The sequence below is a fragment of the Sus scrofa genome, chromosome 8, assembly GCF_054392235.1.
Source record: "Sus scrofa isolate SSC_HxYL_T2T_F1_AM1 chromosome 8, Sscrofa_HxYL_maternal_Yorkshire_Landrace_v2.0, whole genome shotgun sequence".
Lineage (NCBI taxonomy): Eukaryota > Metazoa > Chordata > Mammalia > Artiodactyla > Suidae > Sus > Sus scrofa.
The window spans coordinates 4,210,447-4,227,078 of record NC_139390.1 but is presented as its reverse complement, the minus strand read 5'-3'; the positions used below and the strand labels follow the sequence as shown (position 1 = coordinate 4,227,078).

General features: G+C 54.1%; 1 protein-coding gene and 1 long non-coding RNA gene across 3 annotated transcripts in view; both read right to left on the bottom strand.

The window, feature by feature from the left end:
* Window positions 1-15,569, bottom strand: part of PPP2R2C (protein phosphatase 2 regulatory subunit Bgamma) — a 135,122-nt gene extending 119,553 nt beyond the window's left edge. Inside the window, exon 1 of one of the 2 annotated variants that reach the window (XM_021100970.2) lies at window positions 15,387-15,569. In XM_021100970.2, coding sequence (XP_020956629.1) covers window positions 15,387-15,414 — 28 coding nt within the window. In that variant the 5' untranslated portion in view covers window positions 15,415-15,569. The remainder of the gene's footprint in view (window positions 1-15,386) is intronic. The other variant, XM_021100969.2, reaches the window with a different exon arrangement.
* LOC146400294 (uncharacterized) lies at window positions 5,220-9,595 on the bottom strand. The gene is made up of 2 exons (XR_014812137.1): window positions 9,266-9,595; window positions 5,220-8,245 (listed from the first exon to the last, which is right to left on the bottom strand). It is a non-coding gene; the product is annotated as an uncharacterized LOC146400294 (long non-coding RNA).
* Window positions 15,570-16,632: the final 1,063 nt, after the last annotated feature.

Sequence of the window (16,632 nt, the reverse complement as noted above, 5' to 3'; positions counted from 1 at the left end):
GGGAACTCCCAGTTTGGCCATTTTAGACACCACATAGAACAAGATCTTAAGGTCTGGCTCCACTTGACATAATGCCCGCCAGGGTCACATTGCTGCAAACTCTGTATTTTAACAGGCAAAATAGAGGATGCTTTTTCATATTTTTGAACAGAGAAATGGCACAGAAGACAAGGCCTCTGCTTCCTCTGCCTGCTCAGGGTGACACCGGAAGTGCAGCAGCTCCGAGGTCAGACAAAGCCAAGTGTGGCTCGTGGCTCAGCCGGCCGTCTGCAGCCAACTATGCTTCTCGAAGGGGGTCACGGCACTGCCTCCCATCCCATCGGCTCTCCACAGGGTGACCTGGCCCTGCCCAAATCCAAAGGCAGAATCTCACCCCCCTTCAACCTGGGCCAGCCTGTGACCTGACAAACCAAAGTCACACAACGGGCGATGTGAGACTCCGACGAGGTCAGCCATCAGGTCTCCTCCCTCGTTCCTGGGACACATGGTTTGGGAAAGCCAGCTGCTGCACACAGCGACCCAGCGTCCTGAGACCGCTATGCTGGAGAGGCCACGTTGATGGTTCCAGGGGAGCCCGGCCCCCCAGCCAGCCCCACCATGCACAACACACGTGAGCAAAACCCTCTTGGGCCCTCCAGACTAGCCCACCCCACCCACCAGCTCAGAAGGGAGATGCAGTAGTGGCCATGTGGGACAGATCTGCCCAAATTCCTGACCCCACGGAATCCAGGGGACGTCACAAAACAGCTGTTGTCTTAAGCCACTACGATTTAGAGTGGTTTGTTACGTAGGAATAGTAACCATGACACTGCTGACACTGCTGTGTGACTTTGGATATGCGGCCTGACCTCTCTGGGCTCGGTTTCCTGGTACATAAAATGAGGTCCTTCCTATCACCTCCCAGATGGGTACGGAGTTCCAATGAGGTCATAAATCTACATCTGGTGACACTGTAGAAGTCAAGAAATAAGCAGTTTCCCTCTTTGTCACCATTGCCCTTATCATCTTACCACGAAGACAAGACACCCATGCGCGTGGGAAAATGTTCACGGCACGATTCTGATCCCTCTCCTGCGGGGCCAAGGCCCCCTCACCCATCAGACACGTCATGAGACAATGAACTCAACCCTAAGTCATCAGATGCTGGAGCTGAAAGTGATCATTTTTTTTTAGAGCAAGAGAGACTGATGCGTTTGCTGTAATCTACAGATTACTCCAGAGCTGCCTTATATATGTGGACTTACTCTTCTAAAGGTCACCCGAATGAGAAATTTTGCTAAATGTTATTTTTTATATTTACAGTAGCCATGATGCACAAATCTGTATTCAAGCCCTTTAAAAACACTCCTACCTTTGCCCCCAAGAAACCGCGTTCCCAGGCAGCCAGAGCCCCAGACAGGTCAGAGGAATGACGCGAAGCACAGGAAAGTGTTCAGTCCCAAGGTTGAACATCTTCATCTACAGCTCGAAAAGTGGGGATACGGGGTCCAAGCGTGGAAGGTCTCTCCGCCCTCTGCTCACTGTCACCTGCATGCCACCCAAGCCTGCCTGGACAACCTCTCCTTCCCTCTCCTTCCCCTTGGCCCCCTCCACTGCTGGCTCTGGGAGCCTCACTGGGGCTTTCTCATCTCCGGGAAGTGCTCACATCCTCCTCTGAACGTAACCCCCCACTCACTTCTCCAAACTCCCAGAGACGGCTGGTCACTCTCGGTTCCCTCTTCCTTCTCTGCGTGGACAGGTCACCAAGGCCCCTTAGCCCCAGCAGCCTGCTCTGTCTGTTAATCCACCACAGCTACCCAGGGGCTCCGAGACCCCCCGGTTAACCCTCCAGCACCCCTCGGGCCATGCTGTTTCTCACCCCCAGGCTTCTGTCCATGCTTTCCTACCGCCTCCTCCTCTACTGCCCTGCTGGACTGGCTGCTCCTTTGCTCCAGACTCTGCCTCTCTGCCCATCTGCTCCCAGGCTGCTATAGGATCCCACCTCATCCCAGGGCCCATCACACGGTTTCATGATCACTGTTTGCGTCTCCTTGGTGCCAGAGGTTCTCAAGGGACAGACTAGTCCCTCTTGTGCCTGTTTCTTGCCTTCCCTTTTTCTACCCATACACCCTCTTCAGCCCATCAACCCCATCTGATGCATGAATCCATATGTAGTTACTGAATAAGTAATTATATCTCCCTGGTGGACTATTACACAGCCATTAAAAATTGTTTACTCGGCGTATGTGATAATACAGGGGAATGTTTCAGTGTGTTAAATATTTTTAGAGAAACAAATCTGGGAGTTCCCATTATGGCGCAGCAGAAATGAATCCAACTAGGAACCATGAGGTTGCGGGTTTGATCCCTGGCCTCGATCAGTGGGTTAAGGATCTGGCCTTGCTGTGGCTGTGGTGTAGGCCAGCAGATAAAGCTCCTATTCGACCCCTGGCCTGGGACCCTCCATATGCCTCAGGGGCGGCCCTAAAAAAAAAAAAAAAAAAAAAAGAACCAAATCTGTATTTATATTACAATCTTTGGGAGGGCCATAAGAAGGAAATAGAATAAAACTGGAACAACGTTTCTGGGGCAATGGAATTAAGGATGTTATGTTTCCCCTCTTTATTCTCCTTTCTGCATTTTCCAATGTTTCTGCAATGAGATAAAAGGGAGAAATAAAATGAAAATCTTGCAAGGAGCATCTTAACATGCATGCACCTTAGTCCCAGCGTATGACAAAAATGGGACACATTATGGTGATGGATTATATTTTCACAGCTTCAATAAAGAGCCTTGCCTCCCCTTGGGGAAAATAGTCAGGGTTGTTTTTTATCACCTTGCACATTAAGAGCCGGTGTAGGAACCACTATCGTTCAGCCCCTGACTCCTTCCGCCAGTTCACTCCATGATGGATTGTTCCCGAAGCAGCCAGGCTGCCTGGAGGTCTGCCTGGTGAACACAGCGCAGGGAAGGCCAGTGCCCCTCTCCCAGGGATCCATAGGCTGCCTGGCCATTTCTGCAGTGAGGAATGTGAGTTATTTAATACTAAGTTGCCGCTTTCAATAAGGAGGCTGCTGACGCCAGTCCTCCAGCCATGGCTTAGCATCGTCACGCCCATGACACACGGAAGGACCACATGGGATAGATGCTGCCCATGAGGCACGAGTTCAGGGAGTTCCCACTTGGCCCAGGTGCGTGGAACCCTAAAAACAACCATGCAAGCTGAAACCCCTCAAAGCGATCTTAATAATCCATGTGGCCATAACGATAGTTCCATGACCTTGGGAAAAAAAACTTCAGAAAGATATTAACAAATCTCTTTTGGATGGCTATGAATGCAGGGGGAAATAAAATAGTGAGACTAATATTTTATTTAGTACAGAGTCATGTAAAAGACTAGACACAAGGATTCAAGCGTTTGATTTCTTTGGAGAAAAAAAAAAAAATGCAGCAAGATTAGTTTCACCAGCGCTGCCTTCTGCTTGTTGCGTAACTTACAACGCTGGGCAAGCATTTTTTCTGCGCCTTGGAGAACCGCCTTTCTAAGTTTAGATCAGCTTCCAAGATGCCATCCTCTGTTCTTTCAACAGTGAAATAGCTTCAAGAGTTCCTTTATCATGAAGTGCGTTGCCGGTGTCACCTCCCCTGGGACAGCGTCATCCTTTTCGTCACAGGCGCTTTCCTCATTTATGTCAAAAATTTCACCTTCGCTTAGCTTCCCTGCCTGCATATCAGAGTCTTGAAGGGCTGCAGCTTCAATTCTCCCCCGATCTGTGATTTCCTCTCTACCTCCATTTACAGTCAATCCAAATTCCTCTTCCAGCTTCATTGCTGCTGCTTCTATTTTGTCACCATCGTCCTTGTCGTCGTTGCTGTTCTAAACATCATCTTTGCGGGCCAATTCCCTCTTTGGGCTATATCCATTTTTGTAAAATAGCCTGTGGGTTTATCACCAGGAAACAAGGAGGCAACATCACTCCACGCTTTGCTGTCTAGGTGTGAATTAACTGGTGCACGGGGACCAAACAGCGACAGAGACTGAAGGCAGAGCCTTGGTCACGGATCACGATGCTCTTCTGTGTTTTTCACGTCGTGAACTGTGGACTGAAGAGGGAGTCGCAAAGCTTGTAGTTCATGCAAATTACTCAACAGTTATCTTCTCCTGGTAGCTGATGTCTGAACTGTGCCCCTGGAGGGCGGACACTACTGAACCAAACTGCGGTGACAGAAATCCGTGCCTACTGGGCCTGAACAAAGTGAAGGCTGCCTATACTCGGGGAACTTGGTCAGGGGAGGGTATGCAATTTGGGGGGGGGGGATGGACTGCTTGGGGTCAGCTTGGAAGATATGCCATTTGTGTAGACACTCAAATAGACATTTATCCAGCACCCAGTGGGTACCAGGTGGGTTACCAGGGGCTGAGCCATGTACAGAGGATGCAGGCATCTCTGAGGTGTTTATCTGCTGATGATGCCTGGGACAGGACTCAGGTCCTATGTTTCAGAAAGGCCAGGTTCCAGTCCTGTCTTGGGATCTGAGCAGAGTCACCCCTGCTGGCTGGGACTCGGAATGAGGGCTCTTTAGTTAAAAGGAACAGAAATTGACACAGGCTGACACAGGCAAGAAGAAAGTTACCGGAATGTCCTAAGGGAGCCACAGAATCTAGGAAGGAACACAGCAGCTGGTCAGTGCCTCGGCTGAAACGGGAGCCGGGCAGGACCAGAATTGCATTCCAAGGATCTAGGACTATTCCAGTGACCTATTGCTGTGTGACACGTCACCTCAATACTCAAGCCTTCAAAGAGAAACGCTTGATTTTGCTCATGAGTCAAATTGCATGAAATTGCTCATGCAATCTGAGGAGCTCTTGACAGAGATGGTGTGCACTGCTGGACAACAACCCAGGATCTCTGGGCTGACGGGTAGTGAGCAGGGGTCCTTAAAAGAGGACAGCCACCGGTCAGCCTCCAGTCCCATCGGGCACCTGGGATCCAGACAGGGATGAGGGAGAGTGGGGGTGAAGATGTACATGCAACAGCGAAAAACATCTTCAGCAAGTCAGTGGTCTGAGAACGGATGGAGGACTGGTCTTGACCAGACAAGACTTAAGAGACGAACCACACACAGAGGCAGAACTTCGAATCCTAGGTCAAACCAACCAATTATAAAAAGACATTTTTGAGACAAGTGGAGATAGTGCTAAGATGAACCAAAATCAATCAATATGCTTGTTTGGGGGGTTTTGTTTTTTGTTTTGTGGAAGCATAGCTGATCTACTAAGATGGACCAGAATTTAGCTTGGAAGTACTTATTTTTATTTTTTTATATTTTTTGCTTTTTAGGGCCCCACCCATGGCAAATGGAGATTACCAGGCTAGGGGTCTAATTGGAGCCACAGTGACTTGGGATCTGAGCCACATCGGCAACCTACGCCACACCTCATAGCAATGCCAGATCCTTAACCCACTGAGCAAGGCCAGGGATCGAACCTGCGTCTTCATGGATGCTACTCAGATTCATTTCTGCTGAACCATGATGGGAACTCCCTAGCTTGGGAAGAATTTCATGCTCATTCTGTTAGGTGGGATAGTGGTATGTGGTTATATAAGAAATGCCCTCGCCTTTCAGAGACACCTGCTGATGTAGGGGTGACGTGACAGGCGCCCCGAATTTGCTTAAAAATTCTTAAGCCAAAAGGATGGGAAAGTAAATTAAGAAAATACAGCAAAACCTTGAGGGCAGCTGAAAAGCAAGGGGGTGGATGAGGAGAAATTCAATAGACTACTTTCTCTACTTTTGCACACATTTGGAAGTTTTTGCTAAAACTTTACTGAAACGATAAAAACAATCAAAAGCTGACGATGACAATACAAGTGGCTCCCTTTTATTGGGATGTAAGCATAGCCTGCACTTTATTTCGCTTAATACAAAAAGCCTGGTTGGTGAGTGGTCCTCTCTCAGCTTTACAGATGGGGAAACTGGGAAAACTGGTTCAGAGGCTGAAGTACCTGCCAAAGCTTCACAGCTGTGCCAGGGCCAGAGCTCAGGCCTGGCAGCCCCAGGGGTCAGGGGTCAGGGCTCCAACCTCTGCAGGGCAGGGGTGGGGGGTGCGCGGGAGGAGGCCGGAGGCCAGGCGGGCCCAGAGGAGGCCCTGGGGCTGCAGTTGGAGATCTGATCCCTGCTTGGGGCAGCCAGAGCCTCTGAGTGGCCTTTGTTCTGCCTCAATGCGTCATTCAGCCCAGGGTTCTGGGGGACAATGAGAGCCACTGTGCAAGAAGGCAGTGCCCGTCCTGGGCAGTACAGCAGTCCCAGGTGGGTCCTGGTCCCCGGGGCAGGCTGGCAACTGCATCCTAGGCTCTGGCAGAGGACCCCAGATGCTGTCAGGGGACAAGCTCAGGTCACTTTGCACGCGCTGTTCCTCCTGGCCGGAAGGCACTAGAACGCGCCCTTACCCCTGAGCAGGGGAATGCCGCTCCTTTTGGTGCCAAAGCTCCTGTCTGCTGTAGACATCTGACCATCCCCCCTCACCCAGGGAAGCAGGGGGAGTCGGGAGGGGGGCCTTCTTCACCCACACGTGGCTGTGACAGATGCAGGGAGGCGCGACCAGCGTGAGCACCAGGCCAGGCAGTCCTGGACTCATATCCTGAGACCCTCAGAAGTTGGGAGCAGAACCAGAACTGAATGGGCCACCTGTCCCTGCCCTGTGGGTCAGACCAGGCAACGTGGAGAGCAGGATGGTGGGTTTCCGAAGCAGATGCCCCTTCAAAACCCCAGCTCTGCCCCATGTGATGCTGGGTAAGTGTCCAAGCCTCAGTTTTCCCCTTCGTAAAATGGGGATAACACACACTGGGGTTTTGTGAGGATCCGTTAAAATGATCCACTTAGCGTCACATCTGGCACACAGTACGTGCTCAATCAGTGGCTCATCATAATAACGCTGACTCTAATTATCTGATGCTAAAGACCAAGTGGTCATTTGGCATGAGGGCTGGCTGGCAAGGTGACCTGGTTTAACTCAGAGGACTCTCCGGGGCACTGGGGGGCTTGCAGATTCCTCCAGCAGCTCCAGACTCAGTCCCGCGGCAGCCCACTCTCACGCTGGCATGCAAGATCCTGGGAGAGACAGGCCCAGAGTTCAAGAAGGACACAGCCTGGCCTGTGTCCACAACACACAACTAGGAGTGTGGCGCTCTAGATACGACGCCTTCTGGGTCTCTGAGCGGTAAGACTGGGGGCGGGGTGGGGATGGTGTCAGGCGGGGGAAAAGCATCCTAGACATCCGGGAGCAACAGAGAGCACCTATTCCACACGGCAACAGGGAAACCAGGGCGTTGACGGTGAAGGCTCACGGAAAGACTGCATCCCAAAGACCCCAAAGGGACCAGGTGCCCAGCGGGTGTGGGTGCCCCAAGAGGAAGAGCCTGCATGCTGCTTCCCAAGGTTGTCCTGATTGCGTGGTGGCATTTAAGGCTGGGTGACCCACCCTTCTTTCTGCCCCCACTTCCTTCCCAGGATGCTCTTGGGTCTGTGATTCCAGAGCCCCCTGTTTTTCCTCCTACCTGGGTGGGCTCCGAGAATTCCCTTTCTCTGTCCCTTAGGTGTTGGTGAACCTCGGGGATCTGGCCCCAGCTGCCTTCCTCCCACTCCCCCACCTCACTCTCCCCACCCAGACACACGGGCATCATCTGTGCCTGGCACACAGCGGACACTCCAGAAACGTTTGTTGAATGAATGACAGAGCGAAAGACCTTGTTCTTCAATGTGGGACGTCAGCATCTAGCATCCCCCTGGGCATATAAGGCGAATCCATAAATGTCTGTTGAAAAATGTTCAACCTCACTGGTATTCAGACATGAATTAAAGCAAATATTTTCTTCATCTATGATATTTGCAAAGGTCAAACAAATTAGAATACTTAATGTTGATCAGCATGAGGTAAGAGAGAAACTTTCTGGAGAACTATTTGGCACTGTGTGTGTCAAGAACATTAAACACGTTGATAGTTTTCCCATAAAATTGCATATGCGGAGGACTCTCTGAACCAAATGATGCCAGGGTTGGGGGAGGGATGGAGTAGCTTTCTTCCTACACGCAGAGCGTTCCTTAAGTGCCGGGTGCAAAAGAAAAAAAGCGACCCAATTATCCAACAAGTGGGGTGACGAGTTGAACTATGACGTCTCTCACGGGAAGTGTGCAGCCAATAAAATGATGGGATCTGGGGGTGGCACCGACGTAACCAGTTTCACACTCCTCCTCCCTGGCAGGACTGAACAAGAGAGAAATAAAAAAAAAAAAAAAATCTTTTTTTTTTCTAGGGCCACACCCATGGCATATGGAAGTTCCCAGGCTAGGGGTTGATGCCCTATGCTACAGCCACAGCAACCCTGGATCCCAGCCGAGACCGTGACCTACACCATAGCTCACGGCAACACCAAATTCTTAACCCACTGAGTGGGGCCAGGGATTGAACCTGCATCGTGATGGAGACTAGTCAGGTTCTTAACCCATTAGCCACAGTGGGAACTCCAAAACCTTCTTTCTTAATGGTAAAGGCATGGAGGGAAATGAGCTAGGGACCCCTACTCCACTGTCCCTCCTCTTGGCCTGTGTGGAGAGATAGGCCTAAAGGCTGGACTTCAAAATGAGGGAACCCTGGGCCTCTTCTTGGAACAGCTGGTGGGTGAGGAACTCATGGCTCCGGAGTGGAGCAAGGACCTATAATACCGTAGCCCCGCCCAACAGGGAAAATTGTCCAATGGGTGACAGGTTCTCACCAGTTCCACCAATCACAAAAGCCAAGGGGGTGGGAGGCGGGGCCAAGGATTCCACCATCCCAGGAATTCCCAGCCTTCCCCCCACAGAAAAATAGGGCCTTCTATAGATAGCACTTGTGTGGCCCAGTGCCAAGTGAAAATGCAGAGGAAAAAAGCCGGAAACGTCATTAAAGGAGCAAAAATATAAATAAAGCTTTCTCATTTTTTCCCATGACCTGGCTTATTTATGTGCTATTTAATCTGAACTAAAAAAAAAAGGATAAGAAGTTAAAATTATTAGCATGTATTTTCTCGCTCATTCTATCGTGCAATTCCAGCTTTAAATGCAAATAGAAGAGCACTGAACTGGAATATAGAATCACTGAATTATGCAACTCATATCTGGTGGCTCCTACATGCATCTCTGTACCCTGACTGACCAGAGCAGTGGGAACAATGCCTGAAACCAACCCATCTGTTGCAGGTTGCTTTTTTTAAGTAAATATTTTATTTTGAAATACTTTTAGACTCACCTTTCGATGCTCACACACTCTAGGCACATGCCTCCGCCCTCAGGAATGGAGAAGGGCTGGAGGGAACAGGAACTGGGTCTGTCCATCCGTCCCTTTCCTTTGAGGCCATCATTTTCAGAGTCAGCGATGAGCTAGCTCAGGGATGTCACGTAACTAGGAAAGGCTATGATAGGGTTCCGCGGCCCTTGTGTGTCTCAGGATGTCACCGCCTTCCTTTCTGCCTTCAAAACAAGATCTGGCTCAAATGGAAAGGGTGGGCCTCTCTGGGCTGTCAGTGCCTCTGCTCACGCAACCACAGACATGCTGATGGATGCCTATGCACCAAACTCTGGGGGCCCGAGGGCACAGTGTGGGCGCTTGGTGACACTCAAAGTGACGCAAGGGAAGCGTGGTACGGAAGCCACACGAGGAACAGCGGCATCGCTTGTTGCATGTGTCACTTCTGTTCACGCGTATGCCCCACGGTCCCACCAGATGTCACTTACAAAACACAGGTTCAAAGATAAAATTATTAAAAAATATCAAAATGGGAGAAGCAGAGCATTATACCAGCAAGGGGTCCTGCCAAGCAAGGGTTGCCCACCCAGGAAACCAGCCCTATGGTGAAGCACTGGAAAATTCCTATAACCTCATGCGTTTGTTTTTTGTTTGGTTGGTTTGTTTTTTGTTTTGGCTGCACCATGGCATGCAGAAATTCCCAGACCAGGGATCGAACCCACACCATGGCAGTGACAATGGCAGATCTCTAACTACTGAGCCACCAGGGAACTCCCCTATAACCTCACGTTAAGGAGAAAAGTAACCTTCAAAATGGTTTAAATAGAGAGATTAAAGCTTTTATCAGAAACAGACATGAGCATTTATTTAGTTATTTATTTGGGCTTTTCTAGGGCCTCTCCCTCGGCATATGGAGATTCCCAGGCTAGGGGTCTAATCAGAGCTGCAGCCACTGGCCTATACCAGAGCCACAGCAACGTGGGATCTGAGCCACATCTGCAACCTACACCACAGCTCACGGCACCACCGGATTCTTCATCTATTGAGCGAGGCCAGGGATTGAACCCGCATCCTCATGGATATTAGTTGGGTTCATTAATCGCTAAGCCACCAAGGGAATCTAGAGACTGTTCTTTTTCCTCTTCACCTGCACTGTTACCTTGTAATCCTCCCCATGAAGCCCCAGCACTTCACGCGTGCACGCGTCCAGGTCTCCAGACCTAAACCACCTCTGACGGAAACAGCCCTTAGCTCCGCTGGCTTGAGGATAAAACCCAAAAGCTGTAGCATGTGAAAACAAGGAGGAGATGACACGGAAACTTTTTATCAGCATTGGATTCCCATCTTGCAGAAGGAAATTGGGAAAACCCTCTCTCACGACTGCACCAACCTTTACCAGGGGACCGAGCCCAGCGGCATGCAGGGCTGGCCTCCGTGACAGTTTGGGGAAACTGTTAACAGCAAAAACCGCTGCTCAGGGATGGGCCTTTGCTCCTAGAGCCCTGGGACCACCCGGGGCAGGAAGCAACCCAGGGAAAGTGAAGCTCAGAGAGGTGATGTGACTTAACAGAGGAAACCCATGTGTCCCACTGCAGCCTCCTTCCCTGCCCCCATGCCTGGAATGGAGACAGAACGAGCTCATGAAACGCCAGGAAAGCTTCTGGAAAGGACAGTCCTTGGTGGACGCAAAAGGAACAAAGATTTCAAAAATCAGAGGCTGGCTCTCCTGCGCTCCCTCTGGGCTGGCTCGGGTCACTGCCATACCTAACCACCCGTCTCAGCCCAGTGCCCCTGGGGTGGAGATGGAGTGAGAGTATCCCGTCTGATGACACTTCTAAGGACTAGTCTAACTCTAGCACCCAACGAATGGACACTGTTATTTATGGACAACGGCTACTAAGTACTGACTGCGCCCCAGGCCCTGGGCTGGCCATGATCACACACACAGAACCAGTTAGTGCCAAGAGTTCACTAAGCGCGTCCCATTCACCAAGTGTGGTGGGGAGTCCGCAGAGCAGACGCTACAGCATCAAACCACTGCACGTCCCCCGTTTCACGTGATCGAAGCAACAACCCGGAGAAGAAACTAAGTCTCAGAAAGACCCGCCCAAAATGACAGACCCAGAGCAGACCCCACCAGGAACACAAGTCTCCAGCCCCCCACCAGGAAGGCAGGTCTCCAAACCCCACCAGGAAGGCAGGTTTCCAGCCCCACCAGGAAGGCAGGTCTCAAGCCCCCACGAGGAATGCAAGTCTCCTGACAGCAGACCTTGGGATACCTCCTCTGGCTGGAAACACCTCCTCAGGAAGGCCTCGGAGGGGAAACCAGAACCCTGCAACTTTGACTCGAGTGCGTAAAAGTGACCAAAGAGAGATCTAAATCAGACAGCAAACAGGTCAGCATCCCTCTGGGGTTTATGCATCTGGAATCGTGGTTGTAGGGGACAAGGCAGCCTTCTTGTTTTCCGGACAATCAGTAGAGGCTGTGTGAGTGGGGGCGCTGCTGGGAAAAGGAACAGAGACTTGGCTTAAAGACAGAAGTAAATGTAGCAGCTCAGGGAACGGGAAGTGCAGAGGGGAAGGTGAACATAAGGCCTGGATAGCCCAGGAGTCACAGCTGTCACCAGCATCCCTAGCTCTCCCTCACTGTCTGCTCAATGAGCAACAGTGTTGCTGGCTTGAGACTTGCTCCCTCCAGGCCCTCAAGGTGGCTGCTGGCAGCAATGGGTGCTTCCATGCTCCATCACAGGACAGGGACCCGTTTCCTGCAGCGCTCTCTCTCCTCTCCACCCAACTTCAGAAAGGACGCCCACGTCTATTCTGGAACCAGTCACTGCAGGGGAGGGGGTGTACCCGGTCCAGCGCTGCCTGCCCAGGGCTAGACCCACAAGAGGGTGCGCTTGGTAAATGCTACTACGGCACAAAGGAGGATCAATGTATTTTTTAGATCCAACCTAGCCCGGAAATGTCTGTTTAACACACCCTAAAGCTGAGTCCTGGGGCTACAGCAAGCGAACACAGCCAGGAAGATTCCTCCCCGGAGCCATATCTGGCTCTTAAGGAAAGTCTAAGCAGAGACCCCCTGCCATTCTCCTACCCCTGGGCCCCCTTTCTCTAGGTCCCAGATCTTCCACTGTCCTAAGAACTTCAAATGTACTGCGCTCCCCCCCACCCACCCACCCATCCCTGCAAAGTCCTCTGTGTCCCCTGGTGAGCAGCACCCATGGCTATGATCACAACAGCCGTCAACCAGCTAAGCTGAGCTCGAGTTAGAGGGGAAAAAGCTGTTCTGGAACTAATTCACATCAAGGTGTGAATAACTAACAAAACCTAAATTCTAAGCTCTGTGGGATTTTACAAGGAGAAACTCAGGAACTCAAGCAAGACCCCCACTGGCTTAAGGAACAGGAACTAGATCAGAGCCACTGGGGGACTGCAAGTGTTTGTGGCCACATGATCAGGTGGAACAGGAATCTGTACACCTGGCTCTTTTGCAAACCCCCAGCATCCACTATTTGCTTGTGAAGCTCTTCCAGGAACAAGGCTTTTAAACGATAACAGAGACATTTATTAAATGCTTCCAACAGGCCAAACACCCTGCCAGGTGCTTTCTCAATGAGCATAACCGCCCATCATCCCAACAACCCTGTGAGATAAGTCCCTACTCACTCTCCCTGTAAAGGGAGAAAATAACGCTCAGAGAGGTTTAGTCACTTGTCCAAGGTTGCACAGCACATGAAGAGTCAGAAGGAGGATTTAAACACAAGTTTGTCTGACATCTTCATCTATGACTACTCCGTGCTCTGGGCACAAAATCGCAAGATGTAACAGTGAAAATCTGTTTCATGCAGAGAGGCCCCAAATCTCCCACGACCCTATTAATTATTGTTATTACTGCTCGACTAGACCCTGACCTCCCTGAGGGCGGCAACTTCGGAACCTGTTCCTCTCTGTGTCCCTAGGACCTGAGTTTTAGGCCCTGCACACACTGGCATCAGTCTGGGCCATGGACAAAGGCCAAGCCTCAGTTTCTTCATCTACAAAATGGGGGTGCAGGGTACATGGAACTCGTGAGAGGCCCCAGCACATAATGGGTTCTCAAGGCGCTGCAGCTTGTCGTTCTGGGGTGGGGGGGGTCCTTCCTCCACCATCTCACCTGACCCTCCCCCAACCCCCTGACCCCTTGGCAGGATGGTATTATGCGCTCCCATTTCACAGATGGGAAAGAGACATCCGTCCACATCATGGGCTCCCTTCCAGAATACAGGCTGCTAGAACACAGGGGCAGGGCCTGGGTCCAGTCCCCAGGGCTGAAACAATGCCTGGCACATAGTAGGTGCTTCGGAAATATGTGTTGCGTTCATGAAGAATTAAAAGTCATCCCTTTTTACTCGGATAACTCTGCACCTCTCCCTTGTTTTCCCCTTCGAAGAGCAGGTGAATTTATAAAAGACATGCAGGGAGATAAGATAAAGAAGGAATTAGGGTTTGCAGATGTGCGCTATGGGTCTGGCATGGTGCTTTTTCACTCCTAATCGCAGAGAGCCCAGCGCCCTGTCCCATTACCCTGCATGTGGAGATGGGAAAAGAGAGGCGTCCTCCAGAAAGACCTGCCAAGATCCCTTCCCTCTCCTGGCTACAGCCAGACCGCTGGGGCACCTGCCAGCCACCCGGCAGCCTTTCACCTCTGCCTCTCAGCAGGCTGCCAGCAGAAAGAACACCCAGGACACACGCTGATCCTTCCTCAGCCTCTCCAAGGCAGGCGACAATGGGCCGCTTTCAGCTCCCTGGGCACCCAGAAACCCCTAGCTCGGGGCAGAGCCCTCACCCCAGCCCGGGCAGCCCTGCCCCCTCTCCCACACGCGCCCATCAGCAAAGCATGACTCAGCGGTTCTCCTCCCGGGAGCGGGGAGCGCCCCTCCTCGGCATCCGTCCGCCCGGGTTACACACCCAGCCTCTGCTCTTCCCGGTCAGGACACCTGGGAGCCCACCCCGCCGCCGGCCCAGAGCCCCCTCGGGCCTCCGCGAGGCCTCGGCCACCGGCTCGGCCTCATTTCCGGCGGAGCCAGGCATCAGCTCGGCGGACAGCACCCGCGAGTTGAGTCACTGCCGCCGAGCCCGCACAGGTTCCCTGACACCGGCACCCACGCGCACCAGCCCCGCGGCACGCAGTGCCCAGGGCCCCTCCCACCGAGGCACCCACCAGGGGACCTCTTGCTAAAGCCCCACAATCGCTCCTGCCGCCAGTTCAGCAGCCCCCAGGGAAGATGCAGACAGCCCCTTAACCCGGGAAGGTCTCCAGCGCAAGCGCCCCCACCGCTGCATGCGGACACCCCGCGGCTAGCTCTCCCCATCCTCAGCAGAGGCTCCACTCCGCGGGCCCCTGGCTGCGGCCCGGGAGCTGTCCCCACCGTTCCTTGGGCAAGCAGAGGGACACCTTGGAAGTTACTGGCTTATAAGAGAGGGCCGCTGACCCTCTTAGAGCCCACCAGGCTCCGGGTGGGGGGTGGGCTTGGGCTGTAGGGCCGATTTAGGGGATGTCAAATACAGGGCCTTTTGGGGGTGGAAGGTCCCGGTTTGGGGACAATTCTGACAGTTTGGGGCCAGCTGCTCTTGTCCCAGTTTAACTCCCCCGAAATAAAAAAGAGGAACCCCAAGCCAGTTGCCTTCTCCCACCCACACGGGGACCCTGCCTCTGGAGGCACAGGGAAGGACCGAAGACAGCCAGCCTCTGGGGGAAGCTGGCAGTGGAATTTTTTCTCCCCCCTGGGTCCCTCTTCGCCTCCCGGGGAGTGGGCAGCCTAGAAAATTCTGCGGGCTTTGGGCAGGGCTGAAACGGCAAAGCCAGGCTTCCAAGCCGCTGCCTTGCCCGGAGATGTCTTCACCGGATTCGCCTCAGAGGTGGCCTTTTTAAAAATGAGGGCCAAGGACGATTCAGGATGCCACCAGGCCTAGGGGTGGAAAGCTGCCGGCCGGAGGGCGGCGCGGAGGAGGGCGCTACCCTCTCCCGCTGCGCTGCCGGGCAGCAGAGGCCGGCGCCCTCGGGGTCCCTCCCTCCGGGGCCCGGGGCGGGGTGGGGTAGGGTGGGGCGGGGGGGACACGACACACAACGCGCGGTCCAAACCTTCGGAGGGCATTCGGTGCGACGGCATCCCCACGCCGCGGCCGGCCGGAGGGGGCCTCAGACAACACGTACGTTACCTTCAGTCACATAGCTGTGGTCCCGCAGGAAGCTGTGGTTAATTTTCCGCGTGTCCGTGTCCTCGCCCATTGAAGGCCGTGCCCGGTGCCCTGGGCATGCCCCGCCGCCGCACACCGATGCAATCCGCAGAGGTCGCGCCGGGCGCGCGGGCCATGCCGCCGCAGCCTAGCAGGGGCGCGGGCCGCCGGGGCCCCGGGGGGCGGGCATCGCGGCCGGGGGCGGCCGGGGACGGGCAGGGGCGGCCGGGGCGGGCGCCGCGGTCAGACGAGCGCGCGGCTGGCGGGCGGCGGCCGCGGGTGGGGGCGGGCCGGGGCCCGGGCGCGCATCCCTGCCGGCGGTGCGCGCTGCGTCCGTGCGCCCGGCGGCGGCGGCGGCGGCGGCCTGGTGCCGGTGCGCCTGGTTGCGGCGGCAGCGGCGGCGGGAGGGGACGCGCGCGGCGCTGCGCCGACCTAGCCGGGGCCGAGCCGGGCTGCGCGGGCTGGGGCCGCCGCCGCCGCCGCGGTCGCAGGCCCCTCCCTCGCGCCGCCCGCTCCTCCGCCCCCGCGGCCGGCACCGCCCGCCGCTCGCCTGCCGCCCAGCACCCTGCAGGTGGAGCCGCGCCCGGGCACAGGCGGGACCTCGGAGCTCCAAGACTCGCGGGTGGGCACCCTAGGTCCCTGGATGCGCCAGCGAGGGAGGGAGGAAGGAGATGGCCGGCTTGAGGGGGGGACACTGGTCAGCTGAGCTTTGGGGAGGCACCTTGCGTGCCCAGGTACTCCGATTACCTGAATACGCTCAAAGGTAGGAACCTTAGAAGTGGGAGGACAGGCAGGCGGCCTCACCAGGCAGAGGGCAGCGACCAGAAGAACAGCGGGGGGAGGGCGGGCGCGGCAGCTGAAGGTGAGGCATCTGGAGGATGGGAGATTTCGCCCTGCGTTTGGTGGGGGGAGTGGAGGGGGGAGGACACAAGCACCCTTCGTTGGTAGAAAAGGGTGGGTCAGATGCGTTCCCAGGACCCTCTGGAGCGCAAACCGGACCCGTGGGAAGAAGCTGGGGGGCGGTGTGGGGGGCAGGGAGAATCAGCACTCTAGGAACAAGGCAAAGCTTGGGAGAAGATGGCCAGAGGTAGTTGGCCTCCTCCAGGCAGAGCACCGTGATCTCTCGTCACGCTCACCTCTCTACTCACTGG